Source organism: Lampetra planeri, chromosome 2 (assembly GCF_965212315.1).
Source record: "Lampetra planeri chromosome 2, kcLamPlan1.2.h2, whole genome shotgun sequence".
Classification (NCBI taxonomy): domain Eukaryota; kingdom Metazoa; phylum Chordata; class Hyperoartia; order Petromyzontiformes; family Petromyzontidae; genus Lampetra; species Lampetra planeri.
This window is the reverse complement of record NC_136108.1, coordinates 2,287,171-2,301,973: the sequence shown is the minus strand read 5'-3', so window position 1 is coordinate 2,301,973 and position 14,803 is coordinate 2,287,171. Positions and strand designations below refer to the sequence as shown.

The 14,803-nt window shown below is 51.1% G+C and overlaps 1 protein-coding gene across 1 annotated transcript; it reads left to right on the top strand.

Annotated features, from left to right (window-relative positions):
* The first annotated feature begins 381 nt into the window (after positions 1-381).
* On the top strand, positions 382-14,076 carry LOC144733378 (complement C1q-like protein 3). The gene is made up of 3 exons (XM_078615270.1): positions 382-817; positions 4,477-5,190; positions 13,836-14,076. The coding sequence occupies exons 1-3, from the start codon at positions 677-679 to the stop codon at positions 14,013-14,015; spliced, it is 1,035 nt and encodes a 344-aa protein (XP_078471396.1). The 5' UTR covers positions 382-676; the 3' UTR covers positions 14,016-14,076.
* Positions 14,077-14,803: the final 727 nt, after the last annotated feature.

The following is a 14,803-nucleotide window of genomic DNA, read 5'->3' as shown; positions in this document are numbered from 1 at the left end:
TTGACATTCCGACGGATGAATGGAAGAAGAAACGGACAGACAATAACAATTTGACACAATACGACGTTGACAATCTGTAACACCGTCAATGCATCGGTACACGTCAATACGACGGACACACGCTGTGAGTGTACATACCTAAGCGTTTGCCAACTGGACACACAGCCAGATGTATGCACACACACACGGACACACACACGGACACACACTCGCAATTCGGACGATGCACGTGCGCATCGGAGGACTCGACAGGTAATCTAGCGCGTTGACAGATGGACAGACGCCAGACACGCGAGACACTTCAAACTGGAGCAAGGCCACACACGCGAGGTGCAAACGAATATTAATTAGTTCAGCCCATAAAGAAGAGGACGCTTTCGTCTGGTTGCGGGGACAGGGCAATTCGCGGCACACCTGCGCCTTCACACCGTACGTGCACACGCACACACGCGCACACACGCACACACACACGCACACACACACACACGCGCACACACACACGCACACACACGCGCACACACGGGGGTGGGCATCGGTCCTACCAGCTGCCTCTCGACAACTTGAGCGTGAGACGACGAGCAGAGACGATAACGATCCAAGGGGGAGGAGGAGGCGGGAGGAGGACCAAGGAGTGAGAGGAGAGGCAGAGGCTCGGGACCCCCTCCCAGAGACCCCGATGCCAGCTCTACCCCAGCAGCAGCAGCAGCAGCAGCGGGGCAGCCAAGGCCCCCCACTCCTCTCGTCGGGCGTGGCCAAGGGGGAACGCAGTGGGGCACGGGGGGCCCCCAACTCGCGTTTCGCCTCGGGGCCCGTGGAGGTGAGACAGAGAGAGAGAGGGGAGAGTGAGAGGGTGAGTGTGAGAGATAGTGAGTGTGTGTGTGAGAGATATTGAGTGAGTGTGTGTGAGTGTGAGTGTGTGAGAGATATTGAGTGAGTGTGTGTGTGAGAGATATTGAGTGAGTGTGTGTGTGAGATAGTGAGTGAGTGTGTGTGTGTGTGAGAGATATTGAGTGTGTGTGTGTGAGAGATATTGAGTGTGAGTGTGTGTGTGAGAGATATTGAGTGTGAGTGTGTGTGTGAGAGATATTGAGTGTGAGTGTGTGTGAGATATTGAGTGTGTGTGTGAGAGATAGTGAGTGTGTGAGTGAGAGTGTGAGTGTGTGTGTGTGTGAGAGAGAGGAGTGTGAGTGTGTGAGAGAGATATTGAGTGTGAGTGTGTGTGAGAGATATTGTGTGTGTGAGAGATCTTGAGTGTGTGTGTGTGTGAGAGAGAGGAGTGTGAGTGTGTGTGAGAGATATTGAGTGTGAGTGTGTGTATGAGAGTGTGAGTGTGTGTGTATGAGAGTGTGAGTGTGTGTGAGAGAGATTGAGTGAGTGTGTGAGATATATTGAGTGTGAGTGTGTGTGGGAGATATTGAGTGTGAGTGTGTGTATGAGAGATATTGAGTGAGTGTGTGAGAGATATTGAGTGTGAGTGTGTGTGGGAGATATTGAGTGTGAGTGTGTGTATGAGAGATATTGAGTGTGTGTGTGTGTGAGAGAGATATTGAGTGAGTGTGTGAGAGATATTGAGTGTGAGTGTGTGTATGAGAGTGTGAGTGTGTGTGTATGAGAGTGTGAGTGTGTGTGGGAGATATTGAGTGTGAGTGTGTGTATGAGAGATATTGAGTGTGTGTGTGTGGGGGAGATATTGAGTGTGAGTGTGTGTATTATAGATATTGAGTGAGTGTGTGTATGAGAGATATTGAGTGAGTGTGTGAGAGATATTGAGTGAGTGTGTGTGTGAGATGTTGAGTGTGTGTGTGAGAGATATTGAGTGAGTGTGTGCATGAGAGATATTGAGTGTGAGTGTGTGTGTGTGAGATATTGAGTGAGTGTGTGAGAGATATTGAGTGAGTGTGTGTGAGATAGAGTGTGAGTATGTGATATATTCAGTGAGTGTGTGTGTGAGATACTGGGTGTGTGAATGAGTGTGAGAGAGATATTGAGTGTGTGTGTGAGAGATATTGAGTGTGTGTGTGTGAGATGTTGACTTGTGTGTGAGAGATAGTGAGTGTGTGTGTGTGTGAGATATTGAGTGTGAGTGTGTGTGAGAGATATAGAGTGAGTGTGTGTGAGAGATATTGAGTGTGTGTGTGTGAGAGATATAGAGTGAGTGTGTGTGAGAGATATTGAGTGTGTGTGTGTGAGAGATATTGAGTGTGTGTGTGAGATATTGAGTGAGTGTGTGTGAGATGTTGACTTGTGTGTGAGAGATATTGAGTGTGTGTGTGTGTGTGTGAGATATTGAGTGTGTGTGTGAGAGATAGTGAGTGAGTGTGTGTGAGAGATATTGAGTGAGTGTGTGTGAGAGATATTGAGTGTGTGTGTGTGAGATGTTGACTTGTGTGTGAGAGATATTGAGTGTGTGTGTGTGTGTGTGAGATATTGAGTGTGTGTGTGAGAGATAGTGAGTGAGTGTGTGTGAGAGATATTGAGTGTGTGTGTGTGAGAGATATTGAGTGTGTGTGAGAGATATTGAGTGTGTGTGTGTGAGATGTTGACTTGTGTGTGAGAGATATTGAGTGTGTGTGTGTGTCAGAGATATTGAGTGTGTGTGTGTGAGATGTTGACTTGTGTGTGAGAGATATTGAGTGTGTGTGTGTGTGTGTGAGATATTGAGTGTGTGTGTGAGAGATATTGAGTGTGTGTGTGTGTGAGATATTGAGTGTGTGTGTGAGAGATATTGAGTGTGTGTGTGTGTGTGTGAGATATTGAGTGTGTGTGTGAGAGATATTGAGTGTGTGTGTGTGTGAGATATTGAGTGTGTGTGTGAGAGATATTGAGTGAGTGTGTGTGAGAGATATTGAGTGTGTGTGTGAGAGATATTGAGTGTGTGTGTGTGAGATGTTGACTTGTGTGTGAGAGATATTGAGTGTGTGTGTGTGTGTGTGAGATATTGAGTGTGTGTGTGTGAGATATTGAGTGTGTGTGTGAGAGATATTGAGTGAGTGTGTGTGAGATATTGACTGTGAGTGTGTGTGAGATATTGAGTGTGTGTGTGTATGAGAGATATTGAGTGAGTGTGTGAGAGATATTGAGTGTGAGTGTGTGTGGAAGATATTGAGTGTGAGTGTGTGTATAAGAGATATTGAGTGTGTGTGTGTGAGATATTGAGTGTGTGAGTGAGTGTGAGAGAGATATTGACTGTGAGTGTGTGTGAGATATTGACTGTGAGTGTGTGTGAGATATTGAGTGTGTGTGTGTGTGAGATATTGAGTGTGTGTGTGAGGGGAGCGGTAGTGTAAGTGGTCAGCGCATCACCCAATGAATCCTGCGACCAAAGTTCGATTCCCTTCTCACGACCAATGTCAATGACGGATATTTGATCCGGTCTTGGACTTCCCCTAGGTCGACTCAGCCTTAAATGAGAACCTGCTGCTGTGATGGCCGCCGGCACCCGCGTGTGCCGTGCTCGCTCACAGCACTTGCCCCGTTAGTTTGTTGTAGGCTGCACGGGAGATCTTTGTCTTGTTGTCGTTGTACGTTAGTTAGGGTGCGGATGTGTGTGTGTGCGTGATAGTATACCAAGCAGCTTCTGTTTAGCCGAATAGAAAGGGCTAAACGGGCGCGGCACGGGATGGAGAAGGGATGGGCTGCAGATGTGGTACAGGAGGTTCATGAAGGACGCTGATGGGGCAGTTGGAGGCAGTCGCCCTCCAACGGAGAGCGACGCTCACAACTATGAGCGGAGCGCTGGGCGGCTAATAACGCAGCAAGTTGGCGCAGTGTGTAGCACAGGTGGTGCATCTGCCAGTCATCCCATTGAGTCAACCCATGGCACCTGGGTCTGCCCCCGTTACTTCCTTGCCAGCGGCTTCAAGGTGTCACGAGTGGTGCTGCTCTTGGTGCTGGCCTCGTTACAAGATAACCGAGAGGGGGGGGGGGGGGGGTGGCAGGAACCGGTAACCGTTTTAAAAAGAGAAAAGCAATTCCAAAAGTCAGACAGCGGAATAATCGTTTCAACTGCGCTGTTCGCAATAAACGCGCAGCTACTTTGCCAATTCACTGCTGGATGAAGGCATCCCAACGCCGCCGTGTGAGGTCCTGGGGAGTTGCTTGGCCATACTTCACCGCGCTGGTCAGTGCGGGTTGGTGAGGCGGCGGTGAAGAGATGGGTGCCCAGGTTCTGGTCGAGACGTGGGGTCTATGGGGTACATCACTTGCCACTGATGTTCACCGCGGCAGCGAATCGAACTCCCGCAAACTCAGGCCCGCCCGTTTCGTAACCAGAATCAGAACGTTAATTTATACTGGAGGAATCTGATGAGCTATAAAGCGCTTTTTGTATTTTCTCACAGACGTCCAGTAGCTAACGGCAGCGTGCGCGCGTGATCCACTGCGCCGGAGGCGCGCGCCTCGCACCCTTCATTGACCCCCTTCAAGAAATCGTCGCCTAACCCGCCACCACCCCCCCCCCACCCCCGCGGTGCCCAGGCCAAGCCCGCCACGGTGGCCGCGGCGGCTGCGGCCGCGGCGTCAATCACGGCGACGACCAAGATCGCCGACTCACGCCCCGTCTTCGTGAACCTGCGCCGCAAGTGGCTCGTGACGGCCGCCGTCGGGGTGGTGATGGTGCTCGTGCTGCTCATCGCCATCCCCGTGCTCGTCTACTCGAAGCACTCGGCCGCCGCGCACGAGATGCTGGGCACGTGTCGCACGGCGTGCGACCCCCACGCCGCCGCCGCCGCCGCCGGCGCCGCCCGGCCCAGGGACGCGGCGGAACGGGGCCACGCGCTCACGACCCCCACGCTGCAGATGTCGGGGCCGCGCGGGGAGCAGGGCCGCGTGGGCAAAACGGGGCCGCGCGGACCCCAGGGCGAGCCGGGTCCTCCCGGCGCTCGGGGTCCGCAGGGCGAGCGAGGGGTGGCGGGCCCTCCCGGCGCGCTGCTGTCCGGCTCGGGTGCCGTGAGCGTGCCCACCTACTACTCGGCGCCCAAGATCGCGTTCTACGCGGGGCTGCGCAACCCGCACGAGGGCTACGAGGTGCTGCGCTTCGACGACGTCGTCACCAACCTGGGCAACCACTACGACCCGGGCAGCGGCAAGTTCACGTGCTCCATCTCGGGGACGTACTTCTTCACCTACCACGTGCTCATGCGGGGAGGGGACGGCACCAGCATGTGGGCCGATCTGTGCAAGAACGGGCAGGTATGCGGGGAGGGAGGGACAAGGGGGGGTAGGGGGGTACGCGCGCCAGAAGCCGGCGGGACCAATCCGTTAAGGGAGCCTCGGTCGGCGTTGGCGTTGCGAGTGAGTGGCGGGCGCCGAGTCGAGCGGTAGGCACGCGAGAAAGACAACGCAGAATGAGAATGTGTGTGTGTTCTACTGGAAGAATCCGATGAGCTATGAAGCTCTTTTTCACACATGTCCAGTAGGGTCGGGCCAGAACGTGACAACAACAAACAGTACACAAACACGGTAGGAGTGCAAAGTGTATGAAAGGTAAACAATTCACTTCAACAATATACACAAATGAAGCTAAACTATTTCTATCTTACCTATTCGCTGGTTACGCAATGTCTAACACTGTATCTAGACGGTCGCGAGGCCCAATGTCTCAAGGAATAGTAAGTGAAGGAATAAGACATTTCTTGAAACTCCCAACCCCAATCCCGGAGTTCAATCATCCCCAGACACCTCCGGTACAAACGACGCCCTGGGCGTGAGCGAGCGAATGAGCGAGCGAGCGAGGTTAAGTCCAGAAGAGATGGTTCTCGTGAAAGGGGGTGGGAGACCTTACAATAAGATCCAGATAGACGTGAAGTCGGATAAGGCTCGCAGCGATTGACTATAACGATCTGATATTGAATGTTGTGAGCTACGTTCCACGGCAGCTGAGCGGAGGAGCCCGCTTGTTCCACCCGCGTGAAGGTTTACAGCTCGTGGCATTGGCACTTTGCTGGAGATCCTTGGGTCGGTCCAATATTCGTGGAGGAAATATCAACACCCTTCTCCCACGCGTTGCCAAATGTCGAGGGAAAAAATGGAAATTTAATGAAAACGTAGATGGCATTATTTTAATCTCCCCCGTTTGCGTACAGATGGAATATTAATTATAATTAATTTCTCAACATTCCTGAGAATGTATTGGTTGGACAGACGGACAAACCGAATCATTATGCCTCTGATTTAAAAAAATACGCTTACAAAATCGTTAAACGGAAATTCGGGGCAACATGTTTCCCAATTTACTCCCCCCAAAGAAACCCCTCTCAGCCTGGATCTGCCCTTGGGGTTTGGAGGTGGGGACGCCGATTGCTCGGCTCGCCCTCGGGCGCCAGTCGCTCGCAGCTGCTCGTCTCGGGCTCGCCGCCGACAGCACCCACTCACTCACTACCCCGTGCATGCCGAAGGGACATCTTCTGACGGTACCGTGCGGTTCATTGAACATGAGCCCAGAGCACAATCGGCTCCTGAGTTGCAGGCTCCTGAGTCTTGTGGGCTGCGCGACATCCCAGGCTGCCCGCCTCGAGTCGGTCCGTGTGTGTCGCATGTGAGTGAGTGAACGCGCAGCTAACACCGGTGACGATTATCCGAACCGGTCCTGGGCCTCCCCTAGGTCGACTCAGCCTCATATGAGTACCTGGTGCGGTGTGTGAACATCGCCACGAGAGAGATAACGGCGGTCGGGCGTGGTGTTGGCCACCCACCCCCTCGTGTGCCGTGCCGGCCTTCATAGGTGCTCGCTCACAGCACTTGCCCCAACAGTCTGTTCAGGCTATACGGGTGATCTTTGTGTGAGTGTGGGGCCAATACCAGTGGCGAATATCAACTGATGCTGGGTCTCCCATAGGTCGACTCAGCCTCAAATGAGTACCTAGTGCGGTGTGTGAACATCGCCACTAGAGAGACAAAGGCGGTCGGGCGTGGTCCTGGCCAGCCTACCCCCTCGTGTGTCGTGTCGGCCTTCAGAGATTCTCGCGAACAGCACTTGCCCCGACAGTCTGTTCAAGGCTGTATGAGGTGGGTCTTTGTGTGGGCAGAGAAAGGGAGCGGTGGCACAGTGGTTAGTTAACTCAATGTGCTTCCGATCCCAGCTACCTGAATTCGATTCCTCACCACGGCCAGCAACCACAGGACGCGCGATCTCTGAGCCCGTCATGGGCCTATTCCTAGCTAGATTTCATCCTTGAAAAAAAAAACAGAGTTCCAGGCTCGATATTTAAAATCACCAGCAATGGGGATACAAAGGGGGCTGGGCCTTGCTCCGACCACTCCGAACCTTCGTGCCGTCGTCAAGAGGCGCTCGCGCGTTGGAAGCAAGCAGCCTGTGAAAAGCTATTCGGGGGGGCAAAGGGGACGTCAATATTTTGTATGCGCAGTAAGAATAATATGACAGAGACAAACAATTTATTTGGCTGGCTGACAGACGCAGCTTAGTTTCGAGATGCATCACCGGCAAACTTTGAAGGCACGAGGCGGCACGGACGCGTGCCGGGAGACTAAAGTCTTCCTCGAAGGCTCTGCCGGCTCTCTAATAGAGTTTCACTTTTAAGCTCCCCCGTGCAGAAGCATTAATGCGATGTTTTCAATGCGGCGGTGGGGGAGCGGTGGCGCACCGGTTAGCGCGCTACCACAAGAACCACCGCTGCAGTCTGAGTCCCATTCCCGGATAATGTCAGCGGAGAGGGAGATTCGAAGACGGCGCTGAGCAGGGATGCTGCGGTATTGGTCATAGAAGCCCCCACGGCAAACACGGCGTGGGGATGTCTTCATCCAGTAGTAGATTGGCACGGGGCTTTACACGTAGGCGGAGGTTGGCTTCTCGATTTGGGGTGAGGGTGGCAGTGGTTCGCTTTGTCCCTCACATTAGGAATCGCGCGTGCATATAATTATTAACGTTGAATCTTTATTGTAAACTCCTAAAAATCAATAAATGTGTCAAGTTCGGGGGGAGGGGCATTGCCCGCCCATGTGCCCCCCCCCGCAGATTAGGACATGTACAAAGCTCACACGCGACACGAAGACACTCATTAATTTAGTCGATAACTCCTTAATATATCCATGATAAATGCTTTTTTATGGGGTGGGGGGGGGTTTGATCGCGTAAATATAAATGTGTCGTTGAACCTGCCCACTACCAATTGAATAAGGTTTGTCGCGTAGACAAAACGTGTCAATTAGTACCAACTTGAACCGGTCGTGTGTTGGAGAGTAAACAAGTCCGCAACGTTTACAACTCCAGTGCCTTGACGCTTCGCCGGTGATGACAGCCAGCCTCATCAGGTGATGAGCCACAATTGTGAAGAAGCCCTCCTGCCTCGGTCTCAAATAGAGGCAGTGAAAGGTGACGTCGTTACTTTGAGCCTATCAGGTGCGTGTTGAAAAAAACAACAACATTCATATATAGAGAGAGGATCGCAGAGCGTTGGTAATTGTTGGTAGGACCGGCTGCTGCTGCTGCCTTCCCAAGAGGGGCAGCCCTCGACTCGCTGCTGCCAGAAACTGGCGCCCGAGGGCAGACCCAGGCCGAGGTTTTTTGATTAACTGGAAAACGTGTTGCCCATAGTTCCCGTTCAGTGTTTTTGTAAGTGTAATCTTTTTTTTTAAACAAAGGCATCATTATTCGGGTTGTCCGTCCGTTCAACCAATAGATTCTCAGAAATGTTAAGAATTAATTATAATTCATATTCCATTCGTATGCGCACGGGAATTGAAATAATTACATTTCAGTCTTGATTTGAAGCTTTCGTGACTGCAGGAATCCATACTCGTTGGTTTTTTCGGTAAAGTCACGTAGGTAGAAAAATAATAGATCACGACGTTTCGATCGCAACACAAGCGATCGTATCACGATTGTCATTGTCTGATGACGATTGCTTGTGTTGCGATCGAAACGTCGTGATCTATTATTTTTCTAATTACATTTTAGTTATTTTCTGCGTATTTTTTAACTTGTATTTTTGTATTTTTTTTATTCGTATCATTTTTATTTAATTTTTTTATTCGTATTTGTATATTTCCCCTCGAAATTGGCGACCACTTAACTTGGCGCTCTCGGCGGCTGCCCTCGTTCGCCTCTATGGACGGGTGGCCGCCCCTCGGTCTCAATCGTCTGCTGTGCCTCTGAGTCGTGCTCTCTCTTCTCTCTCTTCCTCTCTCTCTCCCTCTCTCTCCTCTCTCCTCTCGTCTCTGTGAGCATGAGCTGATATCCTGCGTCGACGGCGCAGCGTTACAAGTTGACATTATTCAGACCATGTTCTTTGGGTCTTTCGGTAAAGTCACGTAGAACCAAAAAAATACAAAAAAACTACGACGTTTCGATCGCAACACAAGCAAATCGTCATCACAAGCAATCGTCCTCCTGATGACCATCGCTTGTGTTGCGATCGAAGCGTCGTAGTTTTTCGTTAATTTTTTTCTTCTACATGACTTTACCGAAAGACCCAACGTATATGAATTCCTGCAGTCACGAAAGCTTGAATTCAAGATGATTCAGACCACTTCGTATGGATGTTACACCTGACATTCTGTCCGGTGTGGTGCTATGGGTTCCTTTTGGTGCCTTGACTTTGGAAAAGCCAGATCCCAATGGTCAACCAGCAATGTACGTTACACTAATACTGTTGTTGGTTCAGCGACAGATGTTTATTATTCTGAGGTTACATCGAGAACTAAAGCGATAACTGGTTGTGTGTTAGTTGTTTTTGTTCGTTTTTTAAATATTGTTTTGGTTAATTGTTTATAAGTTGTTTGTTAGTCGTGTTTGTGAGTTGTTTGTTAGTTGTGTGTGTTAGTTGGGTGTTAGTTGTGTGTTCTATAGATGTTTGGTAGTTGTGTTTGTTGATTTGCAATATCCCTTAAGGACCCTGCACTCGTCCTATGTTTATGTTTTTGGTCTGTGTTTTATTTCTGTGCTCACGGCCCCCACGGATCTCCCTTGCAATAGCCGTGCAACCAATACAATCAAACTCAAGGAATTAGCACAACACCATCCATCATCAAACAAAAATCGCGCTCCATAAAAATCCCAGTTCGTGTTGTGAGCGTGGTTGCACAAACAACAACAATGTAGCCCGCGTTAAACGAGAGCCCATTCAAATAAAGTTTGAGATCCCAGCGTGTGTGTGTGTACACGTATTCCACGTGTGTGTACACGTGGAATACATGTGTGTGTGCACGTGTTCCACGTGTGTGTGTGTACACGTGTTCCACGTGTGTGTGTGTACACGTATTCCACGTGTGTATGTACACGTGTTCTACGTGTGTGTGTACACGTGTTTTACGTGTGTGTGTACACGTGTTCCACGTGTGTGCGCGCACGTGCTAAACGTGTGCATGTGCGCGCGCTCTACGTGACGTTCATTGCTTATCGCGTCGCATGTGACGTGTTTAACAATCATCGGGCGCGTGCATCGTGGAACGGAGTTCATTTATTTTATTGAATCTGTGAACACGGCGAGACGTCGCGTTGTTTGTGGGTGGCGAGGACTGCAGTTTGGGAGGCGCTGCGGTCGATCCGATCGAGGCGGAAGAGAAGGGAGTCCGCATTTTTGCTGTACCGCCATCTCCTGGCAAGTCAGGGTATTGTCTCCTCCTCAACGCCCGCGGGAAGGAAGTTTAGCGACCTTCCACGTGGTGATCCACCAACCAGGGCCGGCCCGAGGCATAAGCGAACTAAGCGGCTGCTTGGGGCCCCCTGGCCACCAGGGGGCCCCCGAATCGTTTTTTTTTACAATTAAATAACTTAAACAAGTGATTTGTAACATTCTATTTTTGATTAGATTAATGTTTGTCTATTTTGGTTTTATTTAAAAGATTGCACATTTAATGCACATTTGCAAATAATTTATTTAATATGTTTTTTGTGACCGTTTGTATTCAGAAGTTTTAATAAAAGAGTGAAGTATTTTAAGTGTTGTTTTTATTTTTTATTAATACATAACCTCACTGTATTCGTTTATAATATTCGCTATAACATTATAGTGTGACATTTGTGTCAATAATCTTCTAGCACAGATGAGTCTGCGTGGTGGGAGGGGGGCCCCCAAATCAAATTCTGCTTAGGGCCCCCAAGAGGCTCGGGCCGGCACTGCCACCAACCCTCGCTGCCTGCACAGTGCTGCATTACAGCCACGGCCCTCCCTCGTGTCGTCTTGATCGAACACCAGAGAGAGACACTGGCAAGGAGGTCCCATGATGCAGCTGCTCACCCCAAGCGCTCAATGACCTGATAGGGGCATTGTCTTTGTGCTGTTCGCCTTTTGGCGCCGTCCTCTGGTCTGACACTGTTAGTGAGACGAGGCTCTAAAGAAAGCTGTCTCGGGTGTGGACCAATCAGTTTCAAAGACGATGCATCATCATCTACTACTAGAGCGTGTTTTTGTTTGCACGTTCACCATGAGTAAGTGTGCTTAATGCAGACATGATTCCTTGCAAAATGTTTCGGTTTGGTGTTTTAACATCTTAACAACCTCCTGTTTAGTAGTAGGTTTTTACCCTTTAGACTGGTACAAAAACTGACACCTTTATACAAGGCATCATGTTTGCAATAACCACAACACAAGCAGTCAAAATGCAAACAAAAAGAAACAACTCTGATACTGATAATGACAGTGCATATCATTATCACGTGTGTATGTGCATTATCATGATGCCTTGTATAAAGGTGTCAGTTTTTGTACCAGTTTAAAGGGTAAAAACCTACTACTATATTTTGCCACTGGTAAAGGAGGTCTCATAGTGTGAATAACCTCCTGTTTGATTGCCAGCAAGGGTTAAAACCTATTATTATTTTGTTGATACTGGCCAGGGAGGTCCCACGATGAACCAGAGAGAAACTACGATGTGAGTACAGAGACTAACACACCGACAGACTGATTTAGACACGGAGAGGCATACGCACAGACTGACAGAAACACTGAGAGACAGACAAAGACTGACACAACAACCGCTGTTCGTCGCCACTAAGTGGTGGTGACGTCACCACGGCGCGTGTGCCAGGCCAGGTGCACTTCGAGGCTACGTGAAGTGTCGAACGCTCGGTGACAGGAGGTCACGGGACAGACCCTGCATGCAGGTGCCATGGGTTGACTGGCAGATATCGACATGGACAGATACACGAGCAGATAGACACAAGATACAGATCCCCTATAGATTTCACATATTCTTGGGGCAAGTGATGTTAGTGAGCACCTATGAAGGCCAGCAAGGCACACCATGGGGTTGGACAGCACCACGCCCGATCGCCTTTGTCTCCCCAGTGACGATGTTTAAAAATCGCACCGGGTACTCATTTGAGGCTGAGTCGACTTAGGGGAGGCCCACTACCGGTTCAGATGATCGTCACTGGTGAGCGGTGAATCGAACTCGGGTCGCCGGGGTTCCTAGTTGCAGCGCGCTAACCACTGAGCCACCGTTCCCCAGCACCACACACACACACTGACTAAGAGGCATGCAGATACACAGACAAGACACCTCTAGAGATGCACACACACACAGACTGATAGAGACATACATGCAGAAGACTGACAGACACATAGAGACACACGCAGATGAACAGATGCAGGCTGACAGACACTGCGGATCGATGGCACCGTGTGTGTGCGCGCGCGCGTTGTGTGTTTTGTGGAATATTGTGCTCCATTGAGCGGCTGTACGCGTGATCTTTGATGGAGAGGTCAAAAAGTTAAGGGCGTCTCTGTGGTGCAATTGATCTGCGCCCACATAAGTTACAGATCGATTCCACTACACCGCACAACCCTGTGTGTGTGAGTCTCTCCGCGTCTGCCCCATCTCTCTCTGTGCCTCTCTGAAGAATTTGCTGTCGCATTAAAGTGATTCTATTTTTTTTCCATGTCCAACTCGACGAACAAAACACAGATCCCACTTGTAGTTCTTTTTGTTTGTTTTTAAACAGACTTGTTGGGGTAAGTGTTGTTTGCGAGCATCTATTAAGGCCGGCACGGCACGCGAGGGAATGGTTGGCCAGTACCTCGCCTGGCTGCCTTTGTCTCCCCAGCGCTGGCGTTATCACACCGCACCAGGTACTACTCATTTAAGGGCTGAGTCAACCTAGGGGATGGCCAGGACCGGTTCAGACATTCGTCGCTGAGTCACATGCACAGTCACATAATACGCGCACACAACAACGAAGTCCTTCTGTATATCCAATACAGGCTGTTGGGGCACGTGCGGTTAGCGAGCACCTATGAGTATTGCGTACTGCACTGTGAACGCTACTGTTCGGTTAGCGAGCACTGATGTTCGGTTAGCGAGCACCTATGAGAATTGCGTACTGCACTGTGAACGCTACTGTTCGGTTAGCGAGCACTGATGTTCGGTTAGCGAGCACCTATGAGAATTGCGTACTGCACTGTGAACGCTACTGTTCGGTTAGCGACACTGATGTTCGGTTAGCGAGCACCTATGAGCATTGCGTACCGCACTGTGAGCGCTACTCGGCAGGCAGCTGTGTCCGTGCGGTGCATCGCGCGGTGGGTGACCGCGCGGGTCCCTGCGACGCGATTTCGCTCGGTGCGCGCTTTGTGTTTTTTTGTTGGGAACGCATCTCCTGCCGCGCGAAGCGAGGGCGACCTGCACGAGCCGTGACTGTCGCCGACCCACGAACCGCCCGACAGAGCCCCATTGGAAAGTTGTTGCCACGTAAACAAAACGTGCCGGTGCGTTGGGGGAGGAGACAATGTTAAGTGCGAGACCGTTCCACTGGTCATTACAGCGACAACAGCAGCAACAACAGCAACAACAGCCAGCTTCATCAGGCTATGAGCTAGGAATTGTGAACCACATCTTCCACCGCTCTCACCTCGCCCCCCCCTCCCGGCCCCCCGCAGGTGCGTGCGAGCTCCATCGCGCAGGACGCCGACCAGAACTACGACTACGCCAGCAACTCGGTGATCCTGCACCTGGACGCGGGCGACGAGGTCTACGTGAAGCTGGACGGCGGCAAGGCGCACGGCGGCAACACCAACAAATACTCCACCTTCGCTGGCTTCATCGTCTACGCGGACTGACCGCGGGGCGGGCGGGCGGGCGGCTACTCCGGCGAATGTGCGCTCGTGTGTGTGTGGTGATGATGATGATGATGTGTGTGTGGTGATGATGATGTGTGCGTGTGTGTGTGAGAGAGCGCGAGATCGTGTGTGTGTGTGGTCGTGATGATGATGATGTGTGTGTGGTGGTGGTGATGTGTGCGTGTGTGTGTGAGAGAGCGCGAGATCGTGTGTGTGTGGTGGTGATGTGTGTGTGTGTGGTTGTGATGATGATGATGATGATGTGTGTGGTGGTGGTGATGTGTGTGTGTGAGAGAGCGCGAGATCGTGTGTGTGTGGTGGTGATGTGTGTGTGTGGGGTGATGGGGGAGCAGTCGTGTAGTGGTTAGCGCACTCTCGCTACGAAACCCGGCGAACCGAGTTCGATTCCCGCTCACGACCACCAACACCGGTGACGATTATCTGAACCGGTCCTGGGCCTTCCCTAGGTCGACTCAGCCTCAAACGAGTACCTGGTGCGGTGTGTAAAGCATCGCCACTGGGGATACAAAGGCGGCCGGGAGTGTTGCTGGCCAACCACCCCCTCGTGTGCGGTGCCGGCCTTCATAGGTGCTCGCTAGCAGCACTTGCCCCTACAGTCTGTTAAGGCTATATGGGGGATCTTTGTCTATGTGGTGGTGATGATGAGGATATGTGTGGATGTGTGTTTGGGGGTGGCATAGGAGACCGGTAGTGTAGTAGTGAGCACACTCACACTACGAAATCCGGCGACCTGAGTTTGAATCCCGCTCACGGCCGAACCCGGTCTC